Source organism: Ornithorhynchus anatinus, chromosome 14, assembly GCF_004115215.2.
Source record: "Ornithorhynchus anatinus isolate Pmale09 chromosome 14, mOrnAna1.pri.v4, whole genome shotgun sequence".
Classification (NCBI taxonomy): domain Eukaryota; kingdom Metazoa; phylum Chordata; class Mammalia; order Monotremata; family Ornithorhynchidae; genus Ornithorhynchus; species Ornithorhynchus anatinus.
This window is the reverse complement of record NC_041741.1, coordinates 18,878,006-18,902,322: the sequence shown is the minus strand read 5'-3', so window position 1 is coordinate 18,902,322 and position 24,317 is coordinate 18,878,006. Positions and strand designations below refer to the sequence as shown.

General features: G+C 46.6%; 1 protein-coding gene across 1 annotated transcript in view; it reads right to left on the bottom strand.

The window, feature by feature from the left end:
* TPH2 (tryptophan hydroxylase 2) overlaps positions 1–24,317 on the bottom strand; it is a 118,195-nt gene that overhangs the window by 85,447 nt on the left and 8,431 nt on the right. The window contains exon 5 of the mRNA XM_029078578.1: positions 6,895–6,962. Within this exon, the coding sequence (XP_028934411.1) occupies positions 6,895–6,962 (68 nt within the window). The remainder of the gene's footprint in view (positions 1–6,894; positions 6,963–24,317) is intronic.

Here is a 24,317-nt window from a genome sequence, read left to right as displayed (position 1 = left end):
TTTGTTGGCAAGACGATTCAAGTAAAGAAAATGATACAATAAGAACGAAAATGACATTAAATTGCAGAAATTGGGATAGCGGTCATTAACTATGAAGATGTTCTGCATTTTAAAAGACATGTTCTTGCAGCAGGCACAGCATTTTTATATAATTCCCTTCCAGCGAGAGTAATACAGGAAACATTAAAGCAGCTGATTTAGCGATCGATAGAAAATGCCAGTGGCACCCAGCCGAGCAATTTACCATGGGCCAGAGAATGAGAGCTACAATCAAATTGATCAGTCACTGGAATTTACGGAGGGCTTACTATGTGCAGAGCACTGTACTAAGCACTTGAGAGAAGCAGCATGGCAGAGCAGATGACAAGCAGGATGGCGTAACGGATAGAGCATGGGCCTGGGAATTAGAGGGTCGTGGGTTCTAATTCCGCCTCCACTACTTGCATGCTGTGTGACCATGGGCAAGTAACTTAATTTCTCTGGGTCTCAGTTAGCTGTAAAACAGGGAGTAAGACATGGACAGGGGCTGTGTCCAACCCAATTGATCTGCTTGTAATCACTCCACTCCACTTAACAAATTCCACAATTATTATTATTATTATTCAAGCTACAGATTTATAAAGGCAGATATGATGATGGGGGAAAGATCCAGATTTAATAGAACTAGAACAAAATTTTTGTAACATTTTAATAATGGGATAAAAATTAGACCAGAACTAAATGACCATTTAGAGGTCAGGCTGTGATCATATTCGGGAAATCATAATCTATCCTAGTCTTTGTAATTTTCTGGCACAATTGAAAGGAAGAAAGCAATTGTCCAAATCCTTGTTGTGAAGGGCGATCGGATCGTAATTTGGGGATTACAAACATGTTTAACATTTAGGTTAATTAGAGGAGTGTATAACTTGCCAGAGGAAGGTAATGAAATGTCAGAGAGAAATATCAAGAGGTATTTGAAAGCACGGGGAAGTTAGGCACCAGCTATAAATCTGAGCTTCGGGATTACATACCGGTAATAAATGTCAGCGGAATGTACAATTACCTTTAAAAAGAAAATTTAAAAGAGAAACTTAATTTAACATGAAAAAAAGTTGACGGGTCTACAAAACGGGTGAATTCATTAGTAAGAGCAGACTAGCCTCCCCACAGCTTCCAAGCCCATGAAATCAACCAATCAATCAACCGAAGGTATTTACTGAGTGGTTCCTGTATGTGAAACACTTCACCAATAATAATAATAATGCTGGTATTTTTTAAGCACTTACTATATGCAGAACACTGTTCTAAGGACTGGGGTAGATACAGGGCAATCAGGTTGTCCCACTTGAGGCTCATAGCTAATCCCCATTTTCCAGATGAGGTAACTGAGGCACAGAGAAGTGAAGTGACTTGCCCACAGTAACACAGCTGACAAGTGGCAGAGCCAGGATTCTAACCCATGACCTCTGACTCCGAAGCCCGGGCTCTTTCCACTGAGCCACGCTGCTTCTCTAAGTACTTGGGAGAATACACTACTAAGACTTGGTCCCATGAGGAGGCACATCTCCTCCAGGAAGGTTTCCCCGATTAACCTCTCTTCCCCGCAACGTACTATCCTACCTTCTGCATCACCTGTGTATTACAGTCCCCCTAACGTCCATATTTCTTAAACACTGCTCCTTTCCCTACCTGCAGTTTCTGAGACTGCCTGTCTCCCCTGCTAGATTGTAAACTCTCTGATAGTAGGGTTGGTGTCTGCCAACTCTGTTGCATTGTATGCTCCCAATTCTTGGTACAGTGCTCTGCATAGAGTAAGTGCTCAATAAATACCATCGATCGATTGATTGATCAGTCGACTTCCTTATTACCCAGTAAATGCTTCGACGGCATAATATAAATGCTTCCGTACAATACAATGCTCTGCACTCGATAAATCCCACTGATTGATTGATTGGATGAATGGTTGAGATTGTTTTTGGATCCCAAAGACCATTTATCTGCCAAGTGCTTAATAGAGTACCTTGCACACAGTAAGCACTCAATAAATACGATTGATTGATTGATCCTGTCCCAAAAGAAATGCCCTTTTTTTTTTTGGTCAAATTGCTGTGGCCCAAAGTTTTTCTCTCCAATAATAATTGTAATACATGTTAAGCACTTGCTCTGTGTCAAGCACTGTACTAAGCACTAGGATGGGTCCAAGATCATCAGGCTGGACCCAGTCTCTGTCCCACATGGGGCCCACAAGCTAAATAGGAGGGAGAGGAGGCATTTAATTCCCATTTTACAGGTGAGGCAACAGAGACACTGAGAAGTTAAATGGCTCATCCATGGTCACGCAAAAGTGGTGGAACTGTGATTAGAACTCAGATCCTCTGCCTCCCAGACCTTTGCTCTTTCCATTCGGTCATGGTCCTTTCTAGATGCAGCTTCAGGATTCTGTCAGTATAAGAATAAGAATAATAATAGCATCTAAGCACTTACTATGTGCCAAGCACTGTTCTAAGTCCCGGGGTGGGTACGGGGTCATCAGTTTGTCCATGTGGGGCTCACATTCTTCATCCCCATTTTCCAGATGAGGTCACTGAGGCACAGAGGAGTGAAGTGAGCCGCCCAAAGCGACACAGCTGACAAGTGGCGGAGGTGGGATTAGAACCCACGATCTCTGACTCCCAAGCCCGGGCTCTTTCCAGTGACCCACCCTGCCTCTCCATCGTGAGAAAGCTCTAGCGAACTGATTTGCCTGTTCAACAGGTGACCTGTTTAGTATGAACTCACAGAGCTCCCATTAAAGTTCTCTTCTGCTCCTGAAGTTTTCCTTTAAAGGCGTAAAACAAATGCAGAAAGACAGAGAAGGGGCGGAAGCCTACATTAATGACATATTGATTTGGAGTGCAGCGCTTGAAGGATATAAGAAGAGGCTTGAATAGACATTGATTAAAATATGTGAAGCGGGCATGAAATTGAATAAAAGTAAGCAAATTTAGATTCCAGGAACTTTTTCATTTAGAGCAAAAGAGTAATTGAAATAGTTGGAAGCAGAAGTTTCCAAGCAAGGACAGAAGCCCCCTTAGGGTAGAGCCATTTTATAGAACTCTGGGGAAACCCAACATAAATGGAAACGCTCGGGGGCAAAAACCACTCCTTTTATTTCTATCGTAATAATTACAATGGCATTTGTTAAGCGCTTACTATGTGCCGAGCACTGTTCTACACACTGGAGTAGGTACCAGGTAATCAGGTCACCCCACGGGGGGCTCACAGTCTTCATCCCCATTTTACAGATGAGATGACCGAGGTCCAGAAAAGTGAAGTGATCTGCCCAAAGTCACACAGCTAATAAGTGGGAGAGCCGGGATTAGAACCCATGACCTCTGATTCCCAAACCCGGGCTCTTTCCACTAAGCCATGCTGTTTCTCGCTGCAGCATCCCAAGGCCCTAGGTTAAGGAAATACTAATAATAATGTTGGTATTTGTTAAGCGCTTACTATGTGCAGAATACTGTTCTAAGCGCTGGGGCAGATACAGGGTCATCAGGTTGTCCCACGTGAGGCTCACAGTCTTCATCCCCATTTTACAGATGAGGTCACTGAGGCGCAGAGAAGCGAAGTGATTTGCCCACAGTCACACAGCTGACAAGAGGCAGAGCCGGGATTTGAACTCATGACCTCTGACTCCCAAGCCCGAGCTCTTTCCACTGAGCCACGTTGCTTCCCCTAAGGGAAGCAGCATAGGCCTGGGAGTCGGAAGGACCTGGGTTCCAATCCCGCCTCTCTTGCACCTCTGCTGTGTGCCTGGGACAAGTCACTTAACTTCTCTTGGCCTCAGTTACCTCATCTGGAAAATGAGGATTAAGAGTGTGAGCCCCATGTGGGACAGGGACTGGGTCTAACCTTATTAACTTGTATTTACCCCAGTGCTTAGAACAGTGCTTGGCACATAATAAGCACTTAATAGGTATCCTTATCACCATTCTGACTTCTGCGCACAGGAAATGCTCAGTTTAGGTATTCTGGGGCTCAGCCAAATCCGAGGGTGATCAGTTAATCAATGAATCTATCGATGGAGCGCTTACTGTGTGCGCAGCCCCGTACTCAGCTCTTGAGAGAACTCGAGATCGGCCGGGAGCACGTCTGCTAATTCTGCTGCAGCGTACTCTCCCAAGCTCTTAGAACAGTGCTCTGCACATAGTAAACACACAAGTAATACCAGTGATTAGCATACAGCGGAGTTAGAAGACACATTCCCTGCCCACAAGGAGCTTACAGTCCAGAGGAGAGGGAGTGGCTGAGAAGACAGCGCCAATTTAGCTTAGATCTGCTTCAGAGAGGCACAGCAGGATGAGTTTCTCTGCTCACCTACTCCAGCTTTGCTGAGAAGATTTTTGGAGAGGGAGAGAGAAGTGGAAGGGGAGGGGGGGACAAGGGGAGAAAGGAGGACAAAGTGGGGAGGGAAATGGGCTCAAAGAAGAAAGGGAAAGTGAGAGGAGAGAGGGAGAGAGATTTATCTCCGCCAGAACAGGAAATAACAATACTTGGGGTATTTGTTAAACACTTACTATGGGTCAAGCACTGTACTAAAAGCTGGGGTAAGCACAAGATAATAATAATAATAATAATAATAATGATTATGGTATTTCTTAAGTGCTTACTATGTGCTAAGCCCTGCTGTGGTAATCAGGTTATCCCGCATGGGGCTCACATTCTTCATCCCCGTTTTACAGATGAGGTCACTGAGGCCCCGAGAATGTTGGTATTTGTTAAGCGCTTACTATGTGCAGAGCACTGTTCTAAGCTCTGGGGTAGATAAAGGGTAATCAGGTTGTCCCTCATGGGGCTCACAGTCTTAATTCCCATTTTACAGATGAGGTAACAGAGGCACAGAGAAGTGAAGTGACTTGCCCACAGTCACACAGCTGACAAATGGCAGAGCCAGGATTTGAACCCATGACCTCTGACTCCCAAGCCCGGGCTCTTTCCACTGAGCCACACTGCTTCTCTGAGAGAAGTGACTCGGCCAAAGTCACACAGCTGACAAGTGGCGGAGCCGGGATTAGAACCCACAACCTCTGAGTCCCAAGCCCGCGCTCTTTCCATTAGGTTGGACATAGTTCCTGTCCCACATGAGGCTCACAGTCTAAGGAGGAAGAAAAAGGAGCATTAAATCCCTATTTTACAGAGGAGAAAACCGAGACACAGAGAAGGTAAGCGACTTGCCCAAGGTCATACAGCAGGAAAGTGGCAGAACTAGGATTAGTAATCAGTCAATCAATGGCATTTATGGAGTACTGTGATCGGGTGCAGAACACCGTACTAAGTGCTTGGGAGCGTCCAGTACAACAAAGTTAGTATTCATTCATTCACTCGTTCATTCAATCGTGTTTATTGAGCGCTTACGGCTTGCAGAGCACTGTACTAAGCGCTTGGGAGAGTACAGTACAACAGATTCAGCAGACTTACTGAATAAATAAGTAATTTATAATAATTTCAACATATCTACATAAGTGCTGAGGGGTTGGGGGTGGAATGAATGTCAGATGTCCAAAGGTCACAGACTGAATTGCACAGATGATGCAGAAGGGAGAGGAGCCAGGGAAAAGAGGGATTCATCGGCAAAGGCCTCTTGGAGAAGATGTGACCTTAATAACGCTTAGAAGGTGGAGGGAGTGTTGGTCTGGCATAGTTGGACGGGGAAGGAGTTCCAGGCTGGAGGGAGGAGGTGGGAAAGGGGTCAGCGGCAAGATAGACGAGACTGGAGCGGAGCGGGCGCGGGCTGGGGTGTAATATATTCCCAATCTGGTTTAGGAATGGCCTGCATAACTCCAGGCAGGGCGGAGGCAAGGAGTGGGTTGGTTGAGCGCATCCGAGACGGAATACTGGGCTTGAATATTCTATTGGTCCCATGTGGTGATAGCCCTTCTCATGTTAGGGAACTGGTCTAAGCAATTAGGGGAGTACAATAGAAGATCCCTGCCATCCAGGAGTTTCCAGCCTAGTTCTCCCCAGATGGAAAATTCCTCCTTTAAAATAATGAAATTCTAGCACAATCAAATATTTAATGAGAGGCTATATGACTGAGTTTTCGTGTGTGTCATGTGACAAGGGGCTCTAAAGGGAGCAGGAGCAGAAGGTAACTGAATAAACATAAGAAGGAGCAGGAGAAGGAAGAGGAGGAGGAGGAAGAGGAGGAGGAAGAAGAAATACGAGGTGGAGAAGGAAGAGGAGGAGAAGAAGAGGAGGAGGAAGAAGAAGACAAAGAAGAAAAGAAGAGGAGGAGGAGAATGAGAGGACAAAGAAAAAAAAGGAAGAGGAGAAGGAGAGAAAGAAGAAGAGAAGGAGGAGAAAGAAGAAGAAGAGAAGGAGGAGAAGATGACAAAAAGAAGAGGAGGAGGAAGAGGAAGGAGAAGAGAGGAGGAGAAAGAGGAAGAGGAGGACGAGGATGATGAGGAGGAGGACGAGGAGGAGGTGTTATTTATTAAGCTCTTTCTATATGTCAAACACTGTACTATGCCCTGGGGTAAATACAAGATAACTTGCCAGTAGACTTAAATACATCAAAAAAAACTGGCTATTTGTTCTCATACAATCAGCATTTCCTGACAGTTATCCCAGAAGTAACACAAAAAGAAGCCCCCATGGAGACGGCTAAAATAGCTCTTGGTCTTCGAGTAATGGTGAGCACAAAGAGTGAAACCCTCGCTCTTGGCATGTGACCTGTGTCTCTTGTCATTTAACAATTGCTCTGGAGATGTCAAACCTCAGACTTGGCATTTACAGCCGACTGTTTAATGGTTCAGAGCTACTTTCCGTAAAATTTTCTGTAAAAGTGAATCTGCCACTCATTTACACTGAATTGGCATTTTCTAACCCACTAGCAATGATGCCACAGGAAAAAACGATACTCGTACTTACTATTTATAACTCATGGCCACATCCACAAAATACTTCCTTCTCTGTCGATAGATGTTGTCCTTAAATCCCTTCAGTAAGGAAAAAGATTAATTTGTTACCGAGTGAAAGAAAATTAGCTGTAGGCATTCTAAAATTCAATTATTGAAGTGTTTATTAAGCGCTTAATTTTAGCTTATATATTGTATTTTAATTAGAAGCATCTATAAGTTGAAACAGAAACACAATTATCCATCCCCACCCCCGTCTTCAATTCTTTTGAAAAAAAAAGCTGGGGGGGGCTGTCTATGCCCCACCACACAACGAGAAGATCTTCATTCGTCCCCGGAGGGTCGCATTCTCTTTTTCTTGTCAGACAGGAGAAACACTTCAGGGCTGAGAGGACTGGTCCATGTGGGACTCTCTCCCTTAGGCCCCTTTCTCTTTCGGCTTCTCCTGCCACATTTCTTTTTTTTTTTTTAACGGTATCTGTTAAGTGCTTACTATGTGCCAGGCATAAGCGCTGGGGTGGTCACAAGCTAACCAGTGAAGCAGTGTGGCCTGGCGGAAAGAACGCAGACCTGGGAGTCAAAGGATGTGGGTTCTAATCCCGGTTCGGCCACGTATTTGTCGTGTGACCTTCAATGCGTCGCTTTACTTCTCTGGGCCTCAGTTACCTCATCTGTGAAATGGGGATTAAGTCTGGGAGCCCCATGTGGGTGGGGATCTGTGTTCAACAAGATTTCCTTCTATCTATTCCAGAGTTTACAATCGTGCTTGGCACTAAGCCCTTAGCGAATACCGTAATTATTATTATTATTAGGTTGGACACAGTCCTTGACTCACATAGGGCTTGCAGTTTTAATTCCCATTTTAGAGATGAGGTAGCTGAGGCACAGAGAAATTAAGTGATTTACTCAAGGTCACGCAGCAGGCAAGACTCCCTGGGAAAGCAGGAGGAGTGGGCTTCCTTCTCGCTCCCCACTGTCACTTCCATACCATCCCACCTCCCCCATCCCTCTCTTTCCTCTCTTTTGAAACCCATATCATCTGCCTCTACATCCACTTCAGTTATTAGTCACAGTCATCTACTGAGGCCCCTCATAACTTTTTTGAACCATTTTGATCCCTTTCTGAGAAAACACCCTGTCCCTCTTTTTCCAGGCCTACAATAATAATAATAATAATGTTGGTATTTATTAAGCACTTACTATGTGCAGAGCACTATTCTAAGCGCTGGGGGAGAAACAGGGTAATCAGGTTGTCCCACATGAGGCTCACAGTTAATCCCCATTTTACAGATGAGGTAACTGAGGCACAGAGAAGTGAAGTGACTTGCCCAGAGTCACACAGCTGACAAGTGGCAGAGCTGGGAGTCGAACCCATGACCTCTGACTCCGAAGACCAGGCTCTTTCCACTGAGCCACGCTGCTTCCTGATCCTTGGGGACTTCAATAACCGTACGGATGCTCCTGATGACCCTCTCACTTCCGCTTTCTATCACTCCTCGGCTTCACTGACCTCCTGCTTCACCCCACCTCAGCCACTCACCAGCCTGGACAGAAACTTGAGCTCATGACTTCAAGTCTCTATACAATCTCCACCTTCATCACTTCTACCTTGAAGAACTCATTCGCTCTTATGGCTTCAGCTGTCACCTCCGTGCAGCTGATTCCTAAATCCACATCTCCAGTCCTAATCTCTCTCCTTCTCTGTAGTCTCTCATTTCCTCCTGCCTTCAAGACGTCTCTACTTGGATGTTCCGCCAAAACCTCAAAGTCAGCATGTCCCAAACACAACTAATTATCTTCCCACCCAAACCCTCTGTGTCCCCCAGCCAGTTTTCCTGTCACTGTAGACGCCATCACCATCCTCTCCTTGGCGTTACCCTCGACTCATCGTCCTCATTCGACCCACATATTCAATCTGTCACCAAATGCCGTCAGTTCAAGCGTCACAACAGCACTAAAATCCACCGTTTCCTCTCCATCCAAACCCCTACTATGTCATGAAGACAAGCACTTGATACGATTCTGCCTTGATTACTGCATGGGCTTCCTCGCTGACCTCCCAGCCTCCTGTCTCTCCCCACTCCGGTCCACACTTCACTCCGCTACCTGGGTCTGCACTGTTTTTCTTCAAAACCTTTCGGTCTACGTTTCGCCACTCTTCAGGAACTTCCAGGGGTCATCCCATCCACCTCGGCATCGAACAGAAACTCCTTACCATCAGCTTTAAAGCACTCAATCACCTTCCCCCCACCTGATTTCCTACAAGCCAGCCTGCACAACTTCAATCCTCTAATGTCAACCTACTCACAGTACCTCAGTCTCGTCCCTTTTGTCACCAAACCCTCATCCACATCCTGCCTCTGACCTGGACGGTCTCCTTCTTCTTAGCCAAAAGAGGATCACCCTTCCCACCTTCCAAGTCTTACTGAAGGTGCATCTCCTCCAAGAGGAATTCCCTTAAAAGCCCTTATTTCCTCTTCTACCGCTCTCTTCTGCATTGACCTTGCACTTAGATTTTCACCCTATATTCACCCCTTCCTCAGCCCTACAGCACTTCTGTCCATATCCATAACTTATTCACATTTAATGTCTGCCTCCTCCCCGGGTCTACGAACTCACTGGGTGCAGGGAACTTGCCTATCCATTCTCCCAAGAACTTAGTACAGGGGTCTGCACAGAGTAAGCACCCAATATATATGATTGATTGATTACAATGACTTAAATACCAACAGCAGAGAGGGAAAATAGCACGGGGAGATAAGAAATGATGTCACAATCGAGAAAACATGTAGTTTGAAATCTCTGAAAGATTGGAACTGGCTAATAAAACCAAAGCCCGAGAGAGCCAACTTAGAGAACCAAGATGATCTGAGTCAGTGACCACATTTCCAGATGATTCAAGGAGACACGTCGTCATGGTCGTAAGAGAGAAGGAAGGAACGTGAGATTTTTTCACATCTCTCATTCTTCCTGCAGAGCTGAATCAGCTCTGCAGTGAAGGGTCACCTCCACTGCAGATCTCTGCAGCAATTCATTCTAAACCATCGGCCTCTACAACGGGACTCAGAACCTGCCACATCGGTGGAAAACCTACTGAGCTGGATTGATGTATGAGTAATGCAGGTGATGGAGAACATCTTTCAGTGTGGCTTAGTGGAAAGAGCATGGGCTTGGGAGTCAGAGGACGCAGGTTCTAAACCCAGCTCTGCCCCTAGTCCTTGGGAAATCCACTTAACTTTTCTATGCTTCAGTTACCTCTTCTGTAAAATGAGGATTAAGACATTGAGCCCCACATGGAACAAACTGATTACCCCATATCAGCGTGGCTCACTTAAAAGAGCACGGGCTTTTGAGTCAGAGGTCATGGGTTCGAACCCCAGCTCTGCCACTTGCCAGCTGTGTGACTTTGGGCAAGTCACTTAACTTCTCGGTGCCTCAGTTCCCTCATCTGTAAAATGGGGATTAAGACTGTGAGCCCCACGTGGGTCAACCTGATTCCCCTGTGTCTACCCCAGCGCTCAGAACAGTGCTCGGCACATAGTAAGCGCTTAACAAATACCAACATTATTATTATATCTACCCCAGCGCTTAGAACAGAGCTGAGATTTCCCATCTCCTTTGGAGTTCTACTCCCTCCACCCACACCTCTGATTCCATCCCTTCATAGTTTATGAAATCACTTATACCTTCTTCCTCCCCAGCATTTTCCACCACCCACTCTCTTTGGCTCCTTCTCCTCTGCTTCAAGCACACCTATATCTTCCCATTCCAAAAAAAAACAAAACCTCTCGACCCCACTGAATCATCCTGAATTCATCCCCACTGAATTAGAAAAGCAGCGTGGTTCAGTGGAAAGAGCACCGACTTGGGAGTCAGAGGTCATGGGTTCAAATCCCAGCTCTGCAACTTGACAGCTGTGTGACTGTGGGCAAGTCACTTCACTTCTCTGTGCCTCAGTGACCTCATCTGTAAAATGGGGATTAAGACCGTGAGCCTCATGTGGGACAGACAAACTGATTACCCTGTATCTACCCCAGCGCTTAGAACAGCGTTCTGCACATAGTAAGCGTTTAACAAATACCAACATCATCATTATTATTATCCTGATATTGCCCTATTGCCAATCAATCAATGGTATTTATTAAGCATTTCCTGTGTGCCAGGCACTGTACTAACCACCTGGGGAAGGACAATACATAGGGTTGGTAGACATGATCTCTGCCGGGCTCCACTTCCTCAATTCCAACTCCCTCCTGGACCCTTTAAAATCCAGTTTTTGCCTCCACTGCACAGAGACACCTCTTTCCAAGGTCACCAATAACCCCTCACCAAATCTTAATGGAAGATCAAACTTTACCCTCCTCGACCTCTTGGCTGTCTTTGACACTATTAATCATCCCTTCTCCTGGAAATACGATCGAATCTCGATATTTCTGACTCAGTCTTCTTCTGGTTTTCCTCCAACTGCTCTGGCCAAATGCTTTTCAGAATTCTTGCCTGCTTTTCCTCTACCTCCTAATCTCTCACTGTGTGTTGGCCCTCAAGACTCAGTTTGGGGTCCTCATCCATTATTATGTGTCGAACACTGTTCTGAGCACTGAGTTAGATACAAGTTAATCAAGTTAATGAGAAAACCCCACTATCCTCCCTGTCTCACAAGCTCATCCCCTGGGCAGTTTCCTGGATTCACCTCTTCCAGTCAACTCCCAAATTCAATCTGTCACCAGATCCTATCTGTTCTGCCTTCACGATATTGCTAAAATCCACCCTTTCCTCTCCATCCAAACTGCCGTTATGTTGATTCAAGCACCCATCTCAGATGCCTTGCTGACCTCTCTGCCTTCCTTCTCTCTCCATTCCAGCCCACGCTTCGCTCTGCTGCCTGGATCGTTTTTCTAAAAAAAAGGATTCAGCCCCCATCTCCTCACTCCTTCAGAACCTCCAGTGGTTGCCCATCCACCTCCACATCAGAGAGAAACGCCTTTAAAACACTCAATCAGCTCCCCCTCCTATCTCATCTAGCTGATTTCCTACTAGGACTCAGCCCACGCACCTCATTCTAATGCCAACCTACTCCATATACTTAAATCTCATCTGTCTTGCTGCTGATTCCTCACCAAGATCTTCCCTCTGGTATGGAACTCTCTCCTCCTCCATATATGAGAGACCGCCACTCTCTGCACATTCAAATCCCTCCTAAAATGAAATCTTCTCCAAGAGTCCTTCCCCAACTAAGCCCTCATTTCCCTTCCTCCATCCCCCTTCTACTTTCACGTGCACGTGAACCCGCATCCCTTAAGCACTTGATTTTCACCCCAGCCTGAGCCTCAGAGCACTGATAATCATATCCATAATTTGTTTAAATGTCCGTCTCCCTCTGCGGACTGTAATCTCCTTTGGGCAGGGAACGTGTCCACCATGGCTATGGTATTGTACTCTCCCAAGCTCATGGTTCAATGCACTGCACATGGTAAGTGCTCAATAAATACTAATGATTAATTGACTGAGGTTTTGATTTACTGGTACTCCCTCAAACTTCACAGTCCCTATTAATCTCTCATCTCCCCACCCTATTTCCCACCAAAGCTGTCATTCGGCACATCCATGTCATCTAAGCACTTGACGACTCACTCTTCCCATCTATGGATTGAAGTAAGTATCATTTTAGGGAAGCAGCGAGGCGCAGTGGATAGAGCATGAGCCTAGGCTTCAGAAGGTCATGGGTTCTAATCCTGGCGCCGCCACTTGTCCACTGTGTGACCTTGGGAAAGTCACTTCACCTTTCTGGGCCTCAGTCACCTCATCAGTAAAAGGGGGATTGAGACTGTGAGCCCCACGTTGGACAACTCGATTTGCTTGTATCCACCCCAGGACCTAGTACAGTGCTGGGAACATAGTAAGTGCTTAACAAATACTATTATTATTATTATTATTTTCTATAGTTTTTTCCTAACTGCAACTTATTTTAATGTCTCTCTCTCCCACTAGAATGTAACTCCTTGAGGACAGTAAATACTTCTACTGACTCTATTGTATTCTCTCAAGCTCTGGAGAAGCAGTGTTGCTCAGTGGAAAGAGCCCGGGCTTGGGAGTCAGAGGTCATGGATTCGAATTCCAGCTCGGCCACTTGGCAGCTGTGTGACTGTGGGCAAGTCACTTCACTTCTCTGGGCCTCAGTGACCTCATCTGTCAAATGGGGATTCAGACTGAGAGCCTCACGTGGGACAACCTGATGACTCTGTATCTACCCCAGAGTTTAGAACAGTGCTCTGCACATAGTAAGTGCTTAACAAATACCAATATTATCATTATTATTACTCTACAAAGAAAGAGAACTCATAAACACTATTACTAGATTGATCAAATGTGAACCTGGAAAATAGATTTGTCTTTCCAGGGGCATTTTCTAAGGGAATTGAGATGGGCCCCAACGAATTCATGATACATCAGCATTCTCCCCATCTTCAAGTCTCCACTGAAATCATGCCTCCTCCAGTTAGCCTTCTCTGACTATTCCATATTTTCTCCTCCCTGCTTCCCATACCTCTGCATCACTTAGGTGCTTGAGTCCGTATCCACTAAGCACTCCGTATTTGCCCCACCCCATCGTCCCTACAGCACTTAGGTCCACATTCTTATACCTCTTTCCCTCCCCTATCTGCAATTTATTTTAACATTAGTCATGCCCCTGCAGCCATTACTAGACTGTAAGCTCCTCGTGGGCAGGGATCAAATCTACCAACTCTTCTCCATTGCAGTCTCCCAAGCGCTCAAAGTCTACGGTAAGGACTTTCTGTTTGATGTAGAAGTGGATTGGCAACCGCTGGAGGTTCTTGAGGAGTGGGCAACATGAACTGAACGTTTGGGTAGAAAAATGATCCAGGCAGCAGACTGGATGGACTGGACTGGACTGGAATGGGGAGAGACAGAAGGCAGGAGGATCAGGAAGGGGGCTGCTAGAGTAATCGAGGCAGGATAGGCTAAGTGCTTGGATTAACAAGATCACAATTTGGATGAAGGGGAAAGGGCAGATTTTAGTAAACTCCCAAGTGCTTAGTAGTGTCCTGCACAGAGTAAGCACACAATAAACACCACTGATTGACAAAAAGTAAGACTTGGTTCTTCCACTATTCTCTAACCATTTAGACCTCACTTTTAAATCCAAGTAAAGCATCTAGTCTTGATGTCTGTACTCATTAGACTGTAAGCTCCTTCAGGACGGGGAACTGGTGCCTGGCTTCTTAGTTCAGCACAGTTCAAGCTCTTAGTACAACAGCTCGAACTCAGCAGGTGTTAAATAAACACCATTGATTGATCTTAAAAGAGACCCTGGAGAGTGTCTAGAGAACTAAAATAATGAAGAAACAGATGGAGCGTAGATCCTTGGAGGAAAAGCTAAAGGAATTGGAGCTGGTTCTTCTGGAGTAAAGAAAGCTAGAAAGAATTAACAACCCTCTTCAAGTAATTGGACTTTTAATGGGAGGCTATTGAGTAGTCCTTCATGACCACTAAGGATTAAGTAAGAGGAAATTGGCTTATATAAGAGCTGGAGAGACTTGGGTGGACAGTAGAATATTTTTTCATGTTGTTTTTTTTTTTAACTCATGCACCCAGGCATGTATAGTATCAAAAGTGAAGACTTTTTTTTAAAAAAAGGTTCATTCCACGTTTCCCCGCTCCTCGAGAACCTTCAGTGGTTGCCCATCTACTTCTGCATCACAGATACTCCTTTCAATTGACTTTAATAATAATAATAATGTTGGTATTTGTTAAGCGCTTACTATGTGCAGAGCACTGTTCTAAGTGCTGGGGTAGATACGGGGTGATCAGGCTATCTCACGTGAGACTCACAGTTAATCCCCATTTTACAGATGAGGGAACTGAGGCACAGAGAAGTGAAGTGACTTGCCCACGTCACACAGCTGCCAAGTGGCAGAGCCGGGATTTGAACCCATGACCTCTGACTCCCAAACCCGGGCTCTTTCCAATAAGCCACGCTGCTTCTCTAAGCACTCAATCCAGTCTCGTGATCTCCAAGTTCTCCTGGAAACATTATCCAACCTCAGTTTCACTGCCCCTGCCCTCTCCTGGTTCTCTGCCTGTCTCTCTGGCCACTCATTCTCCGTCTCTTTCATGGCCTCCTCTTCTTCCTCCCACCCTCTAGGAGTCCCTCAAGGTTCAGATCTCCTTTCTATTCTCCTTCGACTCCCACTCCCTCGGAGAACTCGTTCGCTGCCATGGCTTAAATTCCTATTTCTAGGATTCCCAAATCTATAACTTCAGCCCTGATCTGTCGCCTTCTCTGCAGTCTCATATTCCCTCCCGTCTTTGGGCCATCTCTACTTGGATGTCCCACCGACCCCTCCAATTTAGTATGTCCAAAACAGAGCTCCTCATATTCCCACTCCCTTTCCCATGTCTTCCCCATCACTATAGACAGCGTCACTGTCCTCCCCGTCTCACAGCCCTGTAACCTTGGCATTATCTTTGACTCATCTCTCTCATTCAACCCACATATTCAACGTCACCCAATCCTGTCATTTCATCCTTCTCAACGTCACTAAAATCTGACCTCTCCTCTCCATCCAAACTGCTATTATGCTCATCCAAGCACTTTACCTATTCCAGTTTTATTATTATTGTTAATAATAATAATAATAATTGTAGTAATTGTTAAGTGCCTATTAAGTTTCAGGCACCATGCCAAGCACGGGGGAGGATAGAAGCAAACTGTGTTAGACACAGTTCCTGTCCCACATGGGGTTCCCAGTCTCAATCCCCATTTTACAGATGAGGTAACCGAGGCACAGAGGAGTTAAGTGACTTGCCCAAGGTCACACAGCAGACATGTGGCAGAGCCAGGATTAGAACCCAGATCCTTCTGCCTCGCAGACTCATGCTCTATCTACTATGCCATGCTGCTCCTCTATTTCTGCAGCAGCCTCCTTGCTGACCTCCCTGCCTCTTGTCTCTCCCCACTCCAGTCCATACTTCAGTCTGCTGCCGGGATCACTTTTCTACAAAAACGTTCAGTCCATGTTCCCTCACCCCTCGAGAACCTCCAGTGGTTGCCCACCCACCTCCACATCAAATGGAAACTCATTAGAGTACTATCACCTCGGCCCCTCCTACCTTACCTCCCTGATTTCCTATTCCAAACTAGCCCACACACTTTACACCTCTAACACCAACCCTCTCCTTGTACCTCCCTCTCCTCTATCTTGCCACTCACCCCTCGCCCACATCCTGCCTCTGTCCTAAAATGCCCTCCCTCTTCAGATCCGACAGACGATCGTTCTCCCCACACTCAAAACCCTATTAAAAGCACATCTCCCCCAAAAGTCCTTCCCCAGCTGAACCCTCATTTCCACTCACCCCACTCCCTTCCACATTACTCTTGCAATTAAATCCAATTGCACCCGTCATTCAAACTTCCTACAGCCCAACAGCACTTAAGTTCATATCCCTAATATATTTATGAATATTAATATCTGTCTCCCCTCTAGACTGTAAGCTCACTGTGGACATGGAACACGTCTACCAACTCTGTTAGAGTGTACAGTCTGCTGAACACAGGAAACATTCAAAAAATGTGATTGATTGATTGATCAATCGGTCAGCTTTCTCCCTCCTACCTGACCTCCCGTATTTCCTACAACCCAGTCCACACACTTCCTATCTCTAATGCCAGCCTATCTGTTCAATTGTATTTATTGAGCACTTACAGTGTGCAGAGCACTGTACTAAGAGGTTGGAAATTACAATGCAGCAATAAATCTACTTATTAAATATGTATCTTAGTCACATTTCACTGCTGACCCCTCGCCCAAGTCCTCCCTCTGGCTTGGAACTGCCTTCCCCTGCATGTAGGACAGACCACCACCTTCCCCTCTTTCAAAGCCTTACAAAAATCACATCTTTTTCAAGAGACCTTCCTTGACTAAGTCCTCATTTCTTCTACTCCCTCTCTCTTCTGAGTCACCTATTCCCTTGGATCTCTTCCCTTTAAGCCCTTGCTATTCATTCATTCATCCATTCAATCATATTTATTGAGCGCTTACTGTGTGTCGATCACTGTACTAAGAGCCTGGAAAGTACAATTCGGCAACAGATAGAAACAATCCCTACCAAACAACGGGCTCATAGTCCAGAAGTGGGGAGACAGACAACAAAACAAAACAAGTAGACAGGCATCACTAGCATCAATATAAATAGAATTATAGGTATATACACATCATTAATAAAATAAATAGATTATATACATAAGTGCTGTGGGGTGGGGAGGGGGCTAGAGCAGAGGGAGGAAAAGGGGGGCTCAGTCCGGGAAGGCCTCCTGGAGGAGGTGAGCTTTCAGTAGGACTTTGAAGGAAGGGAGCTAGTTTGGCGGATGTGAGGAGGGAGGGCATTCCAGGCCAGAGGTCGGACGGGGGCCAGGGGTCGACGGCGGGACGGGCGGGAACGAGGCACAGTGAGGAGGTGAGTGGCAGAAGAGCGGCGTGTACAGGGTGGGCTGTAGACAGAGAGAAGGGAGGTGAGGTAGGATGGGGCCAGATGATGGAGAGCTTTGAAGCCAAGAGTGAGGAGTTTTTGCTTCACGTGAAGGTTGATAGGCAACCTCTGGAGATTTTTGAGAAGGGGGATGGCATGCCCACAGCGTTTCTGTAGAAAGCTAATCCGGGCGGCAGAGTGACGTGTAGACTGAAGTGGGGAGAGACTGGAGGTTGGGAGATCAGCAAGGAGAGTGAAGCAGTCATCCAGTCGGTGAATCCAGTGTTATTCACCCACCCTCCGCCCCACTGCATCTATATACACTCTCATAATTTATATAAATGCCTGTCTCCACCTCAAGACTGTAAATTTGTGGCGGCCAGGGAATGTGTCTTCCATCTCAGTTATATTTTACTCTCCCAAGCGCTCAGAACTCTGCCTTGCATAAGGTAAGTGCTCAATAAGTGCCAGTGATTGACTGACCAAAATCAAGACATTTCTTCCCTATACTCTAACCATTTAGACCTCATTTTAAAATTCTAGTATAGCGTTCGGTTCTGGTGTGTGTACCCGGTACACTGTCAGCTCCTCCAGGACAGGGAAACCGTGTCTCGCTTTTTGGTATAGTACAAGCCCTTAATACGGCTCTTTGAACTCAGTAGGTGCTAAATAAATGCCATTGATTGATCTTAAAAGAGACACTGAAGAGCGGCTAGAGAAGAACCAAAATACCGATGAAACAGATGGTGCATAGATCCTTGGAGGAAAAGCTAAAGGAACCGGGGCTTGTTCTTCTGGAGGAACAAAGCTAGGAAGAATTAACAACCATTATCGAGTAATTGAGACTTTGAACAGGAGGCTGTTGAGTAGTCCTCCATGTCCACTAAGGATTATGTAAGAGGAAATTGACTTATATAAGAGCGGGAGAGATTTGGATGCAGGGTAGAATTTCAGAATTATTTTTCTTTTAGTGGGTGCCCCCAGGTGTTTGTAGCATTGAAGGTGGAGATATTTTTCTAAAATAATGTTCAGTCCACACCTCCCCACTCCTCGAGATCCCCCAGTGGCCACCCATCCACCTCCATATCACGGCTGCTCTTTAGCATCAACCTTAAAACTCTCAAACGGCTCTCTCCCTCCTACCTGCCAGTGCTGATTTCCTACTGCAATCCAGCCCAAATATTTGGCTTCTCTAACACTAACCTACTCACTGCATCTCTAGGTCACCCATCTCACTGTCTAACCCCTTGCCCTCATCCGCCCTCTGGCCTGGATCTCCCTCCCCCTTCGTATACCACAGACCGCCACTCTCCTCAGTTTCAAAGCCGTACTAAAATCACGGGTCCACCGAGAAGCCTTACCCAACTAAACCCTCATTTCCCTTCCTCCTTCACCTTCTGCTACCTAGACACTTGGATCTGTACCCTTTAATCACTCCACCCTCAACCCCACAGCACTTACGTACATATTCATGAGTTATTTTAATGCCCCCCCCTTCTCGTATGAAAGCCCTCTGTGGGGAGGGATTGTGTTTTCCAAGCACAGGCCTGGGAGTCAGAAGGACCTGGGTTCTAATCCTGGCTCCGCCTGCTGTGTGACCTTGGGCAAGTCACTTCACTTCCCCGGGCCTCCGTTACCTCATCTGTAAAATGGGGATTGAGACTGAGAGCCCCACGTGGGACGGGGACTGTGTTCAACCCTATTTGCTTGTCACCACCCCAGCGCTTAGTACAGTGCCTGGCACATAGTAAGCGCTTAAAATATAGCATAATTATTATCATTATTACTCTCCCAAGTGCTCAGGAGAGTGCTCTGCACAGAGTAGGTGCTCATTCAATTCCAATGACTGATTCACAAGAATCAAAACTTACTCTTTCCATTATAATCATTTCGACCTCACATTAAAATTCGAGCACAGTTTCTAATTTTAGTGTCTGAATCCATTACACTGTAAGCACCGTCACAGTTAAGTTATTATCTGGCTTCTTAATACGGCAAAATACAAGCTCTTCTCCTCTCAGGGTGGCACCTGGAGAGTGTCCAGTCCTCTATCAGTCACAACTGTGGGAGGGAGAGTCGAGCAGAGGCCTGTCCGTTCCATTCCTAGCTTGGACAGTGGCTAGCAAGCGGAAGGCCGTCGGCTACGAGGCAAAACTCCCCCGTGCTGGGCAGCCGCGGCATGGGAGAGTGTCGAGGGCGGAGACTCAAATTCACTGCGCGGAAGGAGGCGACGGTAAACCGCCTCCGTATTTTTACCAAGAAAACTCTACGGATCTACTACCAGAACGATTACAGGTAGAGGCGGGGCGTTCTGGGAGAGAGGTGTCCATGGTGTCGCTATGGGTCGGAGCCGACTCGACGGCATAAGACGAGACAAGCTCTTAGTACAGCAGTGCAAACTCAGTAGGTGCTAAATAAACACCACTGAATGACCTTAAAAGAGACACTGGAGAGTGCCTAGAGAAGAACAAAATAACGATGAAACAGATGGAGCGTAGCTCCTTTGAGGAAAAGCTAAAAGAGTTGGGGCTGGTTCTTCTGGAGGAATAAAGCTAGGAAGAATTAACTGCCATCATCAAGTAATTGAGGCATTTAGCAGGAGGCTGCGGAATAGTCCTCCATGTCCACTAAGGATTAAGATGAAATTGGCTTAATATAAGAGCTGAAGAGATTTGGATGCAGGGTAGAATTTTTTTTACTTTATTTTATTTTATTTTTAACTGGTGCACCCAGGCATTTATAGGCCTGAAGGTGGAGGCGTTTTTTCTAGAATAATAGTCCACGACTCAGCACTCCTCAAGAACCCTCAGTGGCTCCACGTTACGGATACCTTCAGCTTTCAAATGCAACAGCCTCTACGCCATGCTGGAGAAGCAGCGTGGCTCAGTGGAAAGAGCACGGGCTTTGGAGTCAGGGCTCATGAGTTCGAATCCCAGCTCTGCCACTTGTCGGCTGTGTGACTGTGGGCAAGTCACTTAACTTCTCTGAGCCTCAGTTCCCTCATCTGTAAAATGGGGATTAAGACTGTGAGCCCCACGTGGGACGACCTGATTCCCCTATGTCTACCCCAGCGCTTAGAACAGTGCTCGGCACATAGTAAGCGCTTAACAAATACCAACATTATTATTATTATCACCCTAATCCTCCTCGACCTCTCGGTTGCCTTCGACACCGTCGACCACCCCCTTCTCCTGGAAACGCTATCCAACCTTGGCTTCACCGATAAGGTCCGCTCCAGATTCTCCTCCCATCTCTCTGGCCACACATTCTCGGTCTCTTTCACAAGCTCCTCCTCTGCCTCCCATCCTCTAACTGTGGGGGGCCCTCAAGGCTCAGTGCCGGATCCCCTCCTATCCTTCATCTCCACCTACTCCTTTGGAGAACTCAATCGCTCCCACGGCTTCAACTACCACCTCCATGCAGATGATTCCCAGATCTGCCTCCCCGGCCCTTATCTCCCTCCCTCTCTGCAGTCTGACATTTCCTCCTGCCTTCTGTCTACTTGGATGTCCCGCCGACACCTCCAACTTAACATGTACAAAACAGAACTCCTTGTCTTCCCACCCCAATCCTAGCCTCCCCCCGGTTTTCCCATCCCTGTCGATAGCACCACCGTCCTTCCAAACTGGCGTTATCCTAGACTCATCTCTCTCATTCAACCCACATACCCACTCCATCACTAAATCCGTCTGCTCGGCCTTCGCGACATCGCTAAACCTCACCCTTTCCTCTCCATTCAAACCGCTTCCACGTCAATCCAAGCACTTATCCCATCCCACCATGACTACTGTATCAGCCTCCTTGCTGATCTCCCTACCTCCTGGCTCTCTACAGTCCAGTCCATACTTCACTCTGCTGCCTTGATCATTTCTCTATAGAAATCATTCAGTCCACGTCTCCCCGCTCCTCAAGAACCTCCACTGATTCTCCGTCCACCTCCACAAACAAAAAGAAACTCCTTTCCGTCGTGTTTAGAGCACTCCATCGTCTTGTCCCCTCCTGCATCACCTGGCTGCTCTCCTAAAACAACCCAGCTCTCACATTTCACTCCTCTAGTGACAACCTACTCACAATACCTCGATCTCATCCATCTCATTGCCGACCGCTCGCCCACATCCTCCCTCTTCATATCTGATAGACATTTACTCTCCCCCTATTCGAATCCCTATTAAAAGCTTATCTCCTCCAAGAGGCCTTCCCAAACGAAGCTCTCATTTCCTCTTTCCCGTTCCCCTCTGCGTCATTCTGATTTCCTCGCTCAGACCCACAGCACTTATGTACATATCCATAATTTATTCATTTATATTAATGTCTGTCTCCCCCTCTAGACTGTGATCTCACTGTGGCCAAATGCCCACCAATTCTCTTGTAATGTACTGTTCCAAGCGCTTAGCACAGTGCTCTGTACATACTAGTGCTCGATAAATATGATTGATTGAGCTTCACAACTTGCATACTGGGTGACCTTGGGCAAGTTACTTCACCTCTCCAGACCTCAGTTTTCTCCTCTTTAAAATGGGGGTGAGATCAATTTTTGAACCTCCTATGGGACAGAGGTTGTGAACTCCCTCATCCCCTTGAAGTGATCCCAGAGTTTAGCACGGGGAAAGGACTTACTAAATGACATGAGTATGGAAAATGGTTTCCATTGCCTTCCCCCTTCCGATTAAAGAAAAGCAAAATATTCGGTTTGCCTAAAATGGAAAAAACTCACGTCATCCAACTGATGAGTGAAATGGGGTATTGTTAACTATCTGACATAACTCAAGAACTTGAACACTAAACAGGACTAGACAGAGGGAGGCAGAGGATGTAATTAGTAATAATGGGATGAAATTTAGCAGAAGAAAATGATGTCTCGATAGCTAGATAAATTATCTCCCAGGGAGGTCGATGCAGCCTGTCAAGAAAAGTGCCCAGTTTCCCATAATTTAAATCACCTAAAACTAAACAAAATGGGACCTTTGGGAATAGTCTGCTTGGATTGAGAAAATCCCACCCAGCCAGACAGATGGGCTAGATATTGTAATCTATCTCTTCTGGTTCTGGGATCAAACATCTATGCCCTGAACACATTCCTGCTCTCCAAAGAGGTGGTTCATTAGTTGGCTGACTCCCTCGGAGGTAGGAAATCATTTAATTCCCATTTCATAGGTGAAGAAATTGAGGTCTCAGGAGGTGAAGCGACTCGCTTTGGGTCCCGCCAAAAGGCAACGGCTGAAAAAGAACGAGCACTCCCAGTTTTACGATTACCACCTAGCGATTAACCTCCGATGTCACGCTCCCACTTATATTTTGGCCTTGAACAAACGCTCTCAGGTTACCACAAGCCCCGCTACTAGCCATGAAAGACCTTCAAAGTCTTTTGATTTTTTTTATGGTACTCGTTAAGCGCTTACTATGCACCATTCATTCATTCATTCAATAGTATTTATTGAGCGCTTACTATGTGCAGAGCACTGTACTAAGCACTTGGGATGAACAAGTCGGCAACAGATAGAGACAGTCCCTGCCGTTTGACGGGCTTACAGTCTAATCGGGGGAGACGGACAGACGAGAACGATGGCAATAAACAGCGTCAAGGGGAAGAACATCTCGTAAAAACAATGGCAACTAAATAGAATCAAGGCGATGTACAATTCATTAACAAAATAAATAGGGTAATGAAAATATATACAGTTGAGCGGACGAGTACAGTGCTGTGGGGATGGGAAGGGAGAGGTGGAGGAGCAGAGGGAAAAGGGGAAAATGAGGCTTTAGCTGCGGAGAGGTAAAGGGGGGATGGCAGAGGGAGTAGAGGGGGAAGAGGAGCTCAGTCTGGGAACGCCTCTTGGAGGAGGTGATTTTTAAGTAGGGTTTTGAAGAGGGAAAGAGAATCAGTTTGGCGGAGGTGAGGAGGGAAGGCGTTCCAGGACCGCGGGAGGACATGACCCAGGGGTCGACGGCGGGATAGGCGAGACCGAGGGACGGTGAGGAGGTGGGCGGCGGAGGAGCGGAGCGTGCGGGGTGGGCGGTAGAAAGAGAGAAGGGAGGAGAGGTAGGAAGGGGCAAGGTGATGGAGAGCCTTGAAGCCTAGAGTGAGGCTTCACCAGTCACCATACCAAGCACTAGAGTAGATACGAGCTAATCAGGTTGGATACGGTCCCTCTTCCCGCATGGGGCTCACAATATAAATCAGAGGGAGGAGGATTTAATCTCCATTTCGCAGATGAGGTGACTGAGGCACAGAGTACGAGCTAATCAGGTTGGATACAGTCCCTCTTCCCACATGGGGCTCACAATATAAATCGGAGGGAGGAGGATTTAATCTCCATTTTGCAGATGAGGTAACTGAGGCACTTTTTTTTGTAAGTGACTTGGCCAAAGCCACGCAGCAGATAAACGTCAGCAGAACCCAGGTCTTCTGACTTGTAGGCCCGTGGTCTTTCTGCTAGCCTTCTCCGTTCCCTAGCTTGGTTCTCCCAATCCCCAGGATCGCGGAGAAGACCGAGCCCTCCGAGGGGCTGCAGTGACCTCTCAGAAGCATCGGGTCCGGGCTCAGACACTCCACCCGGCCCCGTGGCAGCCCCGTCGACCACTTTTACCTCCACCGGCGTTCACACTCAGCCGGGGACAACTGGGCGGCCCAGTAGCCCAGCGAGGTTTGCATGCACAGCGTCAAGGGCTGCGGACGAGGGGGTGGGAGGTGGTAGGACCCGCGGTTAGCTCCGGACTGCTCTATCAAGGGAACGGACCATCAAAAGTTAATCCTCCGAAGACTGAGGACTATAAGAATAATGCTGAAAACATTCAGACGGAAACTCCTCACCATTGACTTTAAAGCATTCAATCACCTTGTCTCTGGCCTGAAATTTCAGGCCCTTTCTCTTCATATCTCTCTTCACTGTCGCTTCTCACCTCCGAAGCCTTATTGAAGGCACATCTCCTCCAAGAGGCCTTCCCTGACTA